The 14,943-nt window shown below is 40.5% G+C and overlaps 1 protein-coding gene across 1 annotated transcript; it reads left to right on the top strand.

Moving 5' to 3' along the window:
* The first annotated feature begins 5,664 nt into the window (after positions 1–5,664).
* On the top strand, positions 5,665–8,793 carry DKK1 (dickkopf WNT signaling pathway inhibitor 1). The gene is made up of 4 exons (XM_007110600.1): positions 5,665–6,082; positions 6,316–6,478; positions 7,665–7,808; positions 7,932–8,793. The coding sequence occupies exons 1-4, from the start codon at positions 5,837–5,839 to the stop codon at positions 8,183–8,185; spliced, it is 807 nt and encodes a 268-aa protein (XP_007110662.1). The 5' UTR covers positions 5,665–5,836; the 3' UTR covers positions 8,186–8,793.
* Positions 8,794–14,943: the final 6,150 nt, after the last annotated feature.

Raw genomic sequence — 14,943 nt, 5'->3', positions numbered from 1 at the left:
AGTTCTGTTTCTAGCCCATATCCTGGCCCACTCCCTGGTGATTCTAAGACCGGGTCTCGGGAGACAAAAGTGTTATCAAGGTCCTGCTCTCTATTTTTCACCTCAAGGTCCCATTACAATTCACTAGTCTCAGATTTAGTGATTGTCAAAAAAATTCAGCTCTAAAACATCACGATCAATTTTGTGAATCAAAAATATTTCTTACTCTCTCTCTTGCTTTCCATCCATATATATGTGCCTGTGTTTGTGTGCATGTGTGTGTAGAAACTAAAAGTAAACTGCTTTTCTTTGAGTGGTGGGTTTGCACATGGCATTTATTTGTTTTTGAACTCTCTGTATTTGCTGAATTTCCTCCAAGAGAATGTATGATGTAAACTAGAAATATCTCTCTCTCTCTCTCTCTCTCTCTCTCTATATATATATATATATATCCATCTTTTTAAAAATATCACCTGGTTCAAGTAATTTACCTTATTTCCAAAGACTTAAACCTTGTACGCTTTCTTCAAAATCAAAATATAGGGCTTCCCTGGTGGTGCAGTGGTTGAGAGTCCGCCTGCCGATGCAGGGGACACGGGTTCATGCCCCGGTCCGGGAGGATCCCACATGCCGCGGAGCAGCTAGGCCCGTGAGCCATGGCTGCTGAGCCTGCGTGTCCCGAGCCTGTGCTCCACAACGGGAGAGGCCTCAACAGTGAGAGACCCGCGTACCACAAAAAAAAAAAAAAAAAAATGAAAGACCAACACCAGCACTGAGAGTTAAGTGACTTGACCAAGTTCCCATATTCACAGTAGCAGTCCCAGTGCACAGTGTTCCAGCCCCAGAATCCTGAAACCATGGCACAACACTTTTCTTGGGCATGACCCTTGCAAAGTGCTTGCATTATAAAGGGGGTAATAATAGGAACTCACTGACATGGAAGGAAATGATTTTTCTCTAGCTCTGGAGACTGTTTTAAGAGGATCTTGCATCCTGCCTTCTGCTGTCATTGGTCTGTCTTCATGGCTGGAAATGTCAAATCCTGTAGGGAATGTTAAAGGGCTGTTTTGTACTCCTTGTAACTACATACCACAGGACCTTTCTGAATGCAGGACATCAGAAAAGTTCCTCTCTGATTTTTAGTTAAGTTTCTGGGTTCTGAGCTCTATTCTCAGATGAGCTTTTAATGTCCTGCTTCTGTAAAACACATCTTCTGAGCTAGAGTAGAAAGCTACCATGAGCCTGATTTATCAGGGCTGGCCATCTCCACTGACCAAATAAACATAATCATTGTCAAATCTCGCCTTTTTTTTTTTGAGTGAGGAGTGCTGAAAAACCTACTCCATCCTCTCGGGAGTCGTAACTTGGCCCTGCTCTAAAAGCTCTTTTAACATCAGGAAGAGCATTAAGACCCAAATCTTTTAAAGGCCAATGAGAAGGTCATAAGAATTTTTTTTAAAACTAAACTCAGGAATGAGGAATCCCTAAGGACCTTTCTGAATGCAGGACATCAGAAAAGTTCCTCTCTGATTTTTAGTTAAGTTTCTGGGTTCTGAGCTCTATTCTCAGATGAGCTTTTAATGTCCTGCTTCTGTAAAACACATCTTCTGAGCTAGAGTAGAAAGCTACCATGGAGGCTGATTTATCAGGGCTGGCCATCTCCACTGACCAAATAAACATAATCATTGTCAAATCTCGCCTTTTTTTTTTTGAGTGAGGAGTGCTGAAAAACCTACTCCATCCTCTCGGGAGTCGTAACTTGGCCCTGCTCTAAAAGCTCTTTTAACATCAGGAAGAGCATTAAGACCCAAATCTTTTAAAGGCCAATGAGAAGGTCATAAGAATTTTTTTTAAAACTAAACTCAGGAATGAGGAATCCCTAAATTCAAGATCAGTACTCCAAAAATGTTGGCAACACTCACCATAAGGAATGACATTTATTCAGTGTTTCCCAGTGAAGTAAAATTAAATGGCAACAGATCTGCTTCCTTTGATTTAACAAAGAGAAAGAAGCAAAGGAGGAGGAAAGGAAGGGAGAGAGGGAGGAAGAAGAAAGGAAGAGAGGAAGGTAATGAATTAAAAATGTAGCAAAAAAAATGCAGCAGTTACATAAGAATCTGAAATAGCAAAGATGGAAAACAGTTTGCAAATAGCATGGTGATTTTTGGAGTGTATTTTCCTGTCTCCCTCATGGATGAAGAGGCTGATGAATATTCTATGCCAGACATACAGCACTTAGAATGTGAGGAAGGCACACATCATGCTCTTCCTGGGTTCTGTGGTTCAATTCCACGTTGGTAAACATTTCACCTATTCTAAAATCTAATCCACAGTATTAAACTTACTGCATTAATTATGGTTTTATTTAAACCAGATCAAATAAGAGGCAGGGTTTCCCTAAATAAGCTAGGCCTAATAAACTAAATACACCTGCCCCAACTTCTATCACCTCTGTCATCTATCTGCCAGGAGAGACTCAGAGTCATCAGAACACTCTCTTCCCCAAGGTTTGTTGGACACAATTCCTAGACCTAATATGTCCCAAAATATAATCTTCCCCATGACCTAATATGTACCAAAGTATAATCTGTTTTGGAAAAGCTCTTCCTCCATTCCATGTAGGTATATTTGTTTCCCAAACTACTCTACTGTAGACAGAAAGCTTTCCGAGGACAAAAAGGCTGCCTTTAATATTTTGCGGGTATATTCCCAAATGGACTAGGGTAGCATTCCACATATAATGGTCACTCACTGAATTTAAACTGGATGCTGGTGGAACAACAAACTTCACTTTATCTCCTTACTCATCCTGCTCTTTTGTGGCCACTGAGCAAACTCAATCATGAAAAGGATGTTCAAATTGAGATTCCATCGACAAACTAAGTTTTCCCGTTTGGAACAGAGGGTTGGCCTGCTACAGACCCAGGTCTCTCTGAGGACCTCCCACATAAGTTCTTTCCTGTATAATTTGAGAGCTTACTTCCCCTCCCCCCTCTAAATTATTTGTAGATAGATAACCTGAGTACTCATCTTTTTTCACACAGCACCACATACACCACATACAGTGCTTAGCTTAAAGTAGGAACTCAGATATTAACCGATTCACTATTATTAACTTTCAAATCATGACTTCAGGAGGAACGTGGGAAGTGGGGAAGGATCCGCTCATGAAACCCTAATCTTGGCTTAGCTTCCCTAACTCAACACAACAGACTCTAAGCTTAATGAATATTAGACCATAACAGACGTACATGTTCAGGGATCAAGACTGGATTTATGCAACATGCCTTTTTGTTGAAGTTTTCCTTTTACTGATTAAACTGTTGCACTTTTCTTTTTTCGGCCTCTAGACAATGGTTTCATTTGTGAATTCAAGTTCTTAATGGACTAAATTCGTTAAATGTTTTAACATTTACCATCTCTTCCAAAAAGAGGAAAAGAAATTGGCTTTCAGTGTGGCAAAACATTGTATATTTAAATATTTAAATAGGAGAATGGGAGTAGGAAAAAATTTTAACCTATCCCAAGGGCATGGGATTCTTTCTCCACATTTCAACACTGTAAGAATTTAAGACAGACTCTAGACTTTCTACCACATGGAAGGTACACAACACATTGATTACTGACATTGTTATCAATATTCTGCAGGTGATAATATGGCACCTAAAATTGCCTATGCCTTTACCTTTTTATCCTACAATACCTCTCCATCTATATAAACTTCATGTTGGCTGAGGGTCATGGCATATCTGCCGAGGGGAGACCCGGTTCATTGCTGATTCTCAATAAAAGGTGTATTGGCTTGTTCATTTCTTAGGCTCATTTTTAAAAAGGCAGTATAAACAACCTCCCCTTCGTTTCCGAATTTCAATTTGTTCCAAAAATTTTTAGAGTAGTAGCCAAGTCTAAGTTACTGTACATGTTCTTAACAAAATCTAAAGAAATATGTGCGAGTTAATCCATGTTAGAATTTTAAGGAGGAATTATCAGTAAACCAGAGGAAATTTCACAGGATAGATAGAATTTGGGATAGGATGGAGGGGCACCAGTGCAAGTAGAGGCATTATTAAATAATTGTTTAGAAGATATTCTTAATATGACCTCCGAAACCCAAGGAATTAGAACAGAGGATTACAAACTTGTTTTTAAAACTACCCCTCCCTCTCTTAACTTCAGGATTATTATACTACTGCAAGACTACCACTGGCTCCACTTGGTGGCGGTCCCAGTAATCAATATAGTAGGTCGGTATGTAGAGTGATAAATACCCTGGAGGTTAGGGAGCACAAAATAAATACACCCTAGGCTTTTTCACTCAGCAGTGATTATTCAATAATCTCTTTTTCTAAATTCACGTAGCAGTTGACCATCTTCTGATACTTATAACATCAACCTGCTTTAAAGAGAACGGTATACATTTCTTATCTGTATTATTACTTTAGTTAGAATATTAGTATTCAATGCACCCCCGCACCCGCCCTCCCCCGCAGAGGGCAACAACGCGAAGGATAGCCCACTGCCAGGGCACTAGGCTTCCAATATGTTTTTGTTGAATCAACTATTTGCAATGCATGAGCGGGACGGCATTCTTGCACACTAGCCTTACTTTCTTTTTATACACTGACTTACATGACGACAAATTCACTTTCAGCTTCCCCTTTCCAGAAGCTGAAGCTCTTATCTCCCTAGAGCGGGTATTCCCTGGTTCCGGGAACTGTCTGAGTTGGGATCAAACACAGGCGTTCACAAGCTTTGCAATATGAAATACTAATGAGGAAGGCGCTAAGCCTTAAGGGTTTCTATCTCCCTGCGTTAACCCACCGCTGAGAAGGGGGAATCAGGGAAGGCCCACTGACCCAGCCGTTGGACCCTGTCCGCTTTCGCTCCTGCCACTTTGATCTTGCGCGTCTGCCTAATCAAGTTCATCTACTGCCGCGACTGCTCAGATTCAAAGAACAACATTAAATAGCTTGATTATCGGATGGTCATTCCCCTCTTCCCTCCACCCCTGATCTAATTTCCAAACACCAGTCTCTCGCCTCCCTCTCTAAACTTCCCATCAAAAGAGAATTAGTTCTTCCTTCTTACCCTCGTTTGATGTGCAAATGTCCTTCTCTTTGCACATTTTTTCTCGTGGGGGCGGGGGGGAGGGGAAGAAGGGGGGAGAAATTGAACGAACTTAAAACCGAGGATCTCACCCCAAATCAGCAAACCGTGACTCTAAAGGGTTAATCAGCAACGTGCAAGGGCCACCTGGCCCTCTCGCTGAGACGTTTTGGTAGAGACTTTGAAGTACTGATCTGTGTATTTAATACTGAATATTATTTGTGTGCACAACAAAAAATAGTACTGGCGTAAAGAAGAAAGGAGAAAAGTGGTTTTGCAGAGAGTATCACAATGCCTGACTGAAAAGTATTTCAGATCTCAATGCTCCTACCTCTACGGCAAGGTAAGGGCACCCGAGTTCCACCCACTTCCCGCATTTATTAAAGTTGTCTCCTCTAATGCTCACTGATTACCATCACCCCGAAGGTGAGCTGGGCAGGGGAACGACTGCGCAGAGTGTCAAAGGCTCCCCTTCTTGTACACAAACACACCCCCTTCCAGCCCCTCCCAACGCTTTGAAATCCCAACCCGGCTTTGTTGTCTCCCCCCCGAGGGGCCGGAATGCTCACAACCCACAGTATAAAGGCAGCCGCGGTGGCGGTGGCGGAGCAGAGCCCCGCAGTCAGGACGCTGGGACCGGTGGAGGCTCTCGGAACCCTGACTCTGCAGCTGCGCCAGCACAGCTTCGTGGGGACCAGGCTTGCAAAGCGACATTCCTCCTTTCTCTTTGTCTCCCTTGAGTCCCTCTGAGATGACGGCTCTGGGCACAGCGGGTGCTGCCCGGGTGTTGGTTACCCTAGTAGCTGCGGCTCTTTGCGGTCACCCTCTGTTCGGAGTCAGTGCCACCTTGAACTCGGTTCTTCTCAATTCCAACGCCATCAAGAACCTGCCCCCACCGCTGGGCGGCGCTGCCGGGCACCCAGGCTTCGCAGTCAGCGCTGCTCCGGGAGTTCTGTTCGAGGGCGGCAACAAGTACCAGACCATTGACAACTACCAGGTGAGAAGGGTCTTGGGGACCCGGGGACACTGTGACCCTGAAGGGGTCTTATTGGGGGAGGAGGGCGTAGAACGTGCTGTGTGCAGTTCAAGGCGCATTTGGAAACTCTGCCTTTGGGAGCAGTGGGTGGCAGCAGCTTTTGGAGAGGTGGACAGAAAGGGGCTGTGATGAGTCCAGGAGTGTGGTACCTGGCTGCCCAGGTGCCTCACCCTCTCCTGGCCCCCTTCCCGCAGCCGTACCCGTGCGCCGAGGACGAGGAGTGCAGCACCGATGAGTACTGCGCGAGTTCCACCCGCGGAGCGGGTGCAGGCGCGCAAATCTGCCTCTCCTGCAGGAAGCGCCGAAAACGCTGCATGCGTCACGCTATGTGCTGCCCTGGGAATTACTGCAAAAATGGTGAGTCGGGTAGCTTCCTTTCGGACTCAAACCATCCCGCGCTTGTGCGCCTACAGTTGGGAGACAATGCTCTCAGCTTTGAGAACGCTGTGGCACCACCTGCAAATGGGAGTTCAGCGTGCGAGGTGCCCCTGAAATGTTTTCAGGTTAGTGTTTAACCAGGGAGCAAAGAGAAGTACAGAGATATTGGAGCTCCTTATCTCCCTTTGTGCCCCTCGATTACTTAACACGACGTCTTACCTCAGAGTGGGCCCTTCCATAAAAATTTGTCTAGAGGAAGCCTTGATACCATTTGAGAAAGAAGATGGGGAGGGAGCTGGAATTATACAGAGACCAAGGAAACCAGACTGGGCGTTTAGTTGCCTTTTCCATTTTTCTTATGGTGCCTCTCACAGCTCTGCCAGACTAGCGTCTCCCTCAAGATCCCTGTTCAAACTGTTGTCAGTCAGAAGACAGAGTGATTTATTTGTGCTGGCCGTTCTTAAAGGAGATCTTGATGCCCTCACATCCTGGCTTCTCCATCCTTCTCTGCCTCTACCTCCTGCTACCTTAAAATAAGTACTCCTCCCCCCAACCACAGATCCACAAAAGTTTAATGTCTCAAAGAGGTAGACTCAGCCAAAGAAGTCTCCAGAAATAAACTTAAGGGTGGCGATCCTCCTTAGGACCCAGTAATACTCCGGGTGAACTAACTAAATCTCTGTAATATAGAAATTATACAGTAAAGTAACTGGTGGTAAAGAGTGTAATCTTCCAGGCAGCAGGCATTGCATTTGCTTAACTTAGTCTGGCAGTACCTATATAGCACCAAGGGCAGAGAAGTTATTTTTAAAAACAATTTTTTAAGCGACTGATTTTATTTTTCTTACCCCAAGGGTGATATTAAAATGGGCAGAAATTTCACTGCCACTACCGCAGTTGGTGGGAAAGTATTTTAAGTGGCTAGATTGGGGGTGTTACATGTGAGTGCACAGTGTACAGACTGATGCTTCTGTCCGTCTGGGAAGTTTTGCTTTAACACTTGGAAGGAAGTTTGGCTCGTGTTTAAATTAACGTCGTGTTTAAATTAACGTCACTACAGTGAGGTATCTCAAATTGGTGCAGGCATAACAGACTGCCACTGTCACAGCTATTAGCAGTAACAAATTACAGCTCAGGAGTTAATCACTATCTCCTGTTTCCTTAGGAATATGTATGCCTTCTGATCACAATCATTTCAATCGAGGAGAAATTGAGGAAACCATTATTGAAAGCTTTGGTAATGATCACAGCACCTTGGATGGGTACTCCAGAAGAACTACACTGTCTTCAAAAATGTATCATACCAAAGGTAGGTTAAAGGATCTAAAGACTCATTCTTTTTTGTTAGCACATCAGAAGTGTCTTTCAGATCACCTTAATGAAATAACACAGGCTTAGCAGTGACCATGTACTCTTCCTATTGTCTTCCTAGGACAAGAAGGTTCTGTCTGTCTCCGATCATCAGACTGTGCTACAGGGTTGTGTTGTGCTAGACATTTCTGGTCCAAGATCTGTAAACCTGTTCTCAAAGAAGGTCAAGTGTGCACCAAGCACAGGAGAAAAGGCTCTCACGGGCTGGAGATATTCCAGCGTTGTTACTGTGGAGAAGGTCTGTCTTGCCGGATACAGAAAGATCACCATCAAGCCAGTAATTCTTCTAGGCTTCACACCTGTCAGAGACACTAAGCCAGCTGTCTGAACATAGTGGACTCCATTTACATAATATATGCTATGAAAACTGTTTGTGACTTTTGTGAGCTCAATCCTTAAGGACGTACAAATTCTGTGGTTACAGTTAAGCATTCCAATAATACCTTCTGAAAATCTGGAGTGTAAGAGCTTTGTTTCTTTGTGGAACTCCCCTGTCATTGATTGCAGTAAATTACTGTGTTGTAAATTTTCAATGTGGCACTTACCTGTAAATGCAACAAAACTTTTAATTATTTTTCTAAACGTGCTGCATTGTCTATTGTTCCTCTTGTTATGTAAATGTTTGTATACATTGTTATCTTGATTCTGATAAATACTCTATATTGAATTGAAATAAATACTTTCAGCCTATTCCATATTGAATTGAAATAAATACTTTCAGCTTATACTTCTTAAATGCAAAACCCTTTCCCCTTTTAATTCTAGAATCTAGAATGTAAGGAGCTTTTGGAATGACAAGTGATAGGTATGTAAGATTTATCATGAAAATATTAGCTTATTTTCCAAAATGTACTCTCTCAGTGCTTAGATTATATTTATCTCTAGGCTGTGATAGTCCTTGAAATAAAATTTAACTTTTAATACCATGAAATATTACAAGTATAAATAAATTTTGGCAGTGTGATCTTAAAGGGCTGTTATGTGTGTGGTGTGTGTGTCTGTGTGTGTGTAAATACAGTTGACAAATACATGCAGATTTTGTACCAAATTAGTCAATTTGAAGTATCTTAAATACTACTTCATGCCAGGAAGACTTGGTTCCAATTACTTTGATTTTAAAATAATTATTACCTAAAAATCACAAATCCTCTCTCATTTCGTTCTTTGCTTCTCTTGCTAGATGAACTGAATATTTCAGTTTTTGCTCAACCAGAAATCTGTTCATTGGAAGAGGATAGGGGTACATTGTTTAAAAGAAAACCCATAGAAATGAAGTCTAAACTGGCTTTGTGTTTTCATTTGCCAACTTTGATACTGACAAATCTGATACTGGGGAAGGAGAGAGCAACTGTCCCAGTTTACACTTATTCTGTAATATTCAAACATCTACATCAAAACCACAAAATGCTGGGTTTAAGGGACTCCAGAGGACAGTGACTGATAAATTGTCTAAAAAGTTTCCTTAAATAACACAGATGTCCTAGAATGTTTGTTGTTTTTGTATTACCGGAAGTGGTTCAATTTCAAGGAGTTTTGCCAACAGGACACAAGGGTTGGTTGGTTCTTCCCTGAGAAGGGAACTGGCAGGATGTCTGCTGTTACATTCCTTTTGTTTGGAAGTTTCAGCTTCCTCACCCTGGAGAAACTTTCTTTTTCTACATGTGCTAGTTTGCTGATGTGCCAGGAAGGCCAATTCTAAGGCCTGCCATCTCCAATAAAGCACAACAGAAGAGAGGAAACAGGAAACCCTTTCTTCGAAAAGAAGAAAGAAGGGCCTCTGTTTCAAGAGGGGAGAGGAGGAATCATTTAAAGGGCCTTGGCTATGGGATTCCTTCCTTTATGCCGGAACTGGCCGTGGCCAGAGATGCTCCACCTCTGCACATCTTAGCACATCAGCCCTGGTTCTAGCCCTCCTGGCTCCCCATTGCATGACGTGGATGGGAGAATGAGAAACCAACCAAAGAGGGATGCCTCTTCTTCCTATCCAGGTGAGGACTTAGAAAGGGATATCAAAAAGAAATTCTGCACAAAAAAAGAATATTAAAAAAAACTGTAGTTACTTTATTAGCTAGTAATGGAGGCTGGAAGATGGAAGTCAGGTACAATACAAAATCAAAAGAGGATCATTTAAGGAATCTCAAACGTTTTAGATAGTGGCTGCTGAAACTTGAATATTTTACTTTTAAACAATTTATTTGAATGGAAAATACATGAACTTGGGAATGCAGTCACAAAGCATTTTATCAAATGGTAGCATACCCTATACACTGCCCTGTACCTTGCACTTTTTATTTTACATCCTTGCAGATTATTCTGTGTAATACATAGAGAGGTTATCTCATTCCTTTTAATGGTTGCCTTAAAGAGTGTAGTATGTTGGAATGGCTATACTGTAATTTAAAAAGTCATTATTGAGAGACATTTAAATTGTTGCCAGTGTTTTTGTTATAACAAATATTGTGCCATCAGTATAGATTTTGTGTGTGTGTTCATGAGCTGATAAGATAGGAGGATAAGATAATGACTTTTTTGTAGGAAAATCCAAATTTAAAAAGCATGCTTGCTGTAGCTACTCATAAGGGGTGGCATGGGCAAAATGACAAGATGTCTGTTTATCATTGATCTAGTGATGATTAAACACTTGCTAAATTGTGTCAAAGGAGGAAGAGGGAAGAGGCTTATCCTATCAATTTTACAGTAAATAGTCATCTGTGGCATTCAGTTAAAGGTAGACTTGTTAGGATTAATCTCCAAAATATACAAGCAGCTCATGCAGCTCAATATCAGAAAAACAAACAACCCAATCCAAAAATGGGCAGAAGACCTAAATAGACATTTCTCCAAAGAAGATATACAGATTGCCAACAAACACATGAAAGGATGCTCAACATCACTAATCATTAGAAAAATGCAAATCAAAAGCACTGTTGGTGGGAATGTAAATTGATACAGCCACTATGGAGAACAGTATGGAGGTTCCTCAAAAAACAAAAATAGAACGAACTACCATACGTCCCAGCAATCCCACTACTAGGCATATACCCTGAGAAAACCATAATTCAAAAAAAGTCATGTATCAATGTTCACTGCAGTTCTATTTACAATAGCCAGGACATGGAAGCAACCTAAGTGTCCATCGACAGATGAACGGATAAAGAAGATGTGGCACATATATACAATGGAATATTACTCAGCCATAAAAAGAAGCGAAATTGAGTTATTTCTAGTGAGGTGGATGGACCTAGAGACTGTCATACAGAGTGAAGTAAGTCAGAAAGAGAAAAAAATACCGTATGCTAACACATATATATGGAATCTAAAAAAAAAAAACGTGGTTCTGAAGAACATAGGGGCAGGACAGGAATAAAGACGCAGACATAGAGAATGGACTTGAGGACATGGGGAGGGGGAAGGGTAAGCTGGGACGAAGTGAGAGAGTGGCATGGACATATATACACTACCAAATATAAAACAGATAGCTAGTGGGAAGCAGCCGCATAGCACAGGGAGATCAGCTCAGTGCCTTGCGACCACCTAGAGGGGTGGGATCAGGAGGGTGGGAGGGAGGTGCAAGAGGGAGGAGATATGGGAATATATGTATATGTATGGTTGATTTACTTTGTTATAAAGCAGAAACTAACACACCATTGTAAAGCAATTATACGTCAATAAAGATGTTAAAAAAAAGACTTGTTCTAATTACTTTGATTTTAAAATAATTATTAAATAAAGTTACAAACAAGTCATTTCATCATCCTTTTTTCTCATTTTGCTAGGAGTTAAATATTTCAAATTTTGTTTAGCCTGAAATCTATTGATAGGAATGAAGATGGGAATATATTGTTTAAAAGAAAAATACAGACATGCAGCCTAAATATGACTGTTCCTATTTCAGCAGATCAAAAACACTTTACGGACTTTTCCCATGGTAAATCAAATTGCATTAATTCGATCATGGAATTAGTAACATAATTATACAGTTAGAAATTGTATCAGTTTCAGTATTTCTATTGCATGGCCAAATTAGCACTCATTGCCACTTATGGAAATTTCAGGTAAAATCATTAAAATTTCCTTCACTGACTGTAGCATCTATCATGTTATTGCCTTTTTTTATAGTCTCAAAGAGAAGTGGATGATGCTACCATTAGGTTTGTAAAATGTGTTCCACTGAGTTCTATATTACAATTTTCATACTTTCTAAATTACTACTGAGTACAGTACCAAAATATAAAATAAATACATTATTTGTCTCCACACTGAAGAAACAGAAAATAAAGAATCTCCATAATTTAGCTATCTGATGTTTGTACAAATGTGTGTATATATGTGGGCCTTTATATTTGTCCTAATGTTAACTGCTTAGAAACAGTCAAATCAATAATCAGAGACTATGGACTTCCCTGGTGGCGCAGTGGTTAGGAGTCTGCCTGCCAATGCAGGGTCACAGGTTCGAGCCCTGGTCCAGGAGGATCCCACATGCCACGGAGCAACTGGGACCCTGTGCCACAACTACTGAGCCTGCGCTCTAGAGCCCATGAGCCACAACTGCTGAGCCCACGTGCCACAACTACTGAAGTCCGCACACCTAGAGCCCATGCTCCACAGCAGGAGGGGCCACCACAATGAGAAGCTCACACACTTCAAGGAACGGTAGCCCCCGCTCGCCGCAACTAGAGAAAGCCTGCGTGCAGCAATGAAGACCCAACACAACCAAAAATAAATAAATGAAATAAAATAAACATTTTAAAAATAAATAATCAGAGACTACAATCTGGATAATGCTAGAGAATTTTAATTCAATTAACATGTATTGAGCCTTTGGTATTCAATAGGTACTATCCTAACATCTGAAACAACGTACATAATATGCTAACTTCAAGGAACTCACCATTTAGCAAGAGATGAAAAACAACTATTAGTGCTGGGGGTTGGTTTAGTATAGTGGTTTGAGACATAGCGCCTGGAATCAGAGAGACTTGGGATGGAATCATGGCTCCCTCTGTTTCCACTAATGGTGTTGGGCAAAGGACAGAACCTCATTAATAATATGGAGTGAATGCCAACTTTAGAGTGTTGATGTGAGAATAATGCATACATTATAATAACACTTAGCATTATGTATAGTTTATAGTAAGCACTCAATTTTAGGTCTTCACTAATGAAAAAACATAATTAATCATAAGATATTGTATCATATATACGAATACCTAAGAACAGATTAAAAGTAATTAAATCGGTCTATAGGTGCTCTGTTAAAGCTTCAGGGAAGCAATGGTATTTGAACTGTCTTCTTTTCAAGGCCCTTTTATTTCAAGGAAGAGAAATCATTTAAACTAGAGAAAGTAAAAAAGGATACATGGATTGGAATGCTACCTCTTATGAAAATTAGTATGGAAACCATTCTGCAGACTGGCTTCATAGCTTGCTAATGATTTCTGCTGTACTGTAATTTTCACACATCTAAGGCTTGACAAAGTGGCATATATTCTGTCCCCAGTAAAAGTAACCTTCAGGTTCAGCTCTGCTCAGCAAACTTAGCCTCTCAGCGACTATTCCAGATTCCTCGGCAAGTGTTTTGATTAGCGCAGCTTTGTTCAGGTGTTCACCTCTGGTGCACTTGGCTAGCTTGGTTACCCAGATCCTACAATACAAACATGGCTGACTATGTCCAGTCCACCTTTCATAGGAAGGAACTTTGGTAGTTTTATGGGGAGTGTGTAGGAACAGGCACCACGTGTCACATCTACCACATATAGTTTTAAAGAATGAGAAGGAGCTCACAAAGAAAAGAAAGGGTATTGGAGGCAGAGGAAGCAATGTGAGCCAAATTACAAAGCTAATAAAATAAAAATACACTGTATTTTTTAAAAAGTGCAATGATCCACTGTGGCTAGACTGTGGGGTACCTGGGAGAAGCATGACTTTGCTGATTTTTTTTTAATTTGTTATAAAGGAAAGAAGAAAGGTAAAAACTCTTCATTTTCAGCAACAGTTACCATATTAGGTGAAAGTGGAGCTAAAGACAATATGTTTGAGACATACTTTGTCTCAAAAGATTACTAGACTGTCTTCGCAAGTCGTGATTATTTTGCCAAAAAAAGTTACAAAATAAGGATACTATTACTTCATTTCCAGCACGAGTTGTTATATTACATGGAGTTGAAGGTAAAGAAATATGAGACAATTCTGTTTTTGACTGATATAATACACAGCTTTCACAAATCATGGATTTTTTTTGCCAAAGAAGTTATAAATTAAAATCATGACAGTCTCTATTATTAATGTAAAATTACGTTTGAAGGCCAGTGATAATCGACCCCCTGCAATTATAAACTATTAAACAAATTCTAATAAGAGTAAAATTGGCAGAAGACATGAAGCATGTCTGAGCATGATAACACCATGTTACATGTCACAGTCTTTCATACTAACTTTATCCTCATGAGCAAAATTTACTTTTTAAAAGAGTGATACTTTTGTAACATTTCAAATAACTGAGTCTCTGAAGTTCAAATTAAAAGGAGATGGTAATAATTAGTCTTGGCAGAGGGGCAGAAAACAGGACACTCATACACGACTGGCAGGAACTGCAATTGGCTTTACCTTTCGGAAAGGCAATTTGGCAACTGTTTTTAAAATCTGAAAATTCTTTGATGCAGCATTTTAATTTACAGAAATTTTAAGAACAGAATCATGAGTGTCTAGAAAAATTCATCTGCAGTGACATAATAGCAAAATTAAAAATGAATTGTATCCAATGAGAGAACTGTTCAGATAAATTATGATATGTCCCCAAAATACTCTGTAATCATCAAACTTATCTGGAGAAATGTTCATAATTCTTCATGTGAGAATGTTTTAAAAAAATCATATTACAGAACATATATAGTATTATCAGAGTTATATCAGATATGTTAGTCTAGATGGCCATATCTGGAAGATAGGATTGTGAGAACTATTTAACCATTCTTTTCATTGTTTTCTATTTTTTTTTTTTTTTTTTGCAGTACGCGGGCCTCTCACTGTTGTGGCCTCTCCCATTGTGGAGCACAGGCTCCGGACACGCAGGC

The sequence above is a fragment of the Physeter macrocephalus genome, chromosome 20 (assembly GCF_002837175.3).
Source record: "Physeter macrocephalus isolate SW-GA chromosome 20, ASM283717v5, whole genome shotgun sequence".
NCBI lineage: Eukaryota > Metazoa > Chordata > Mammalia > Artiodactyla > Physeteridae > Physeter > Physeter macrocephalus.
The sequence above is the reverse complement of the archived record's forward strand: the minus strand, read 5'-3'. Positions and strand labels throughout refer to the sequence as shown.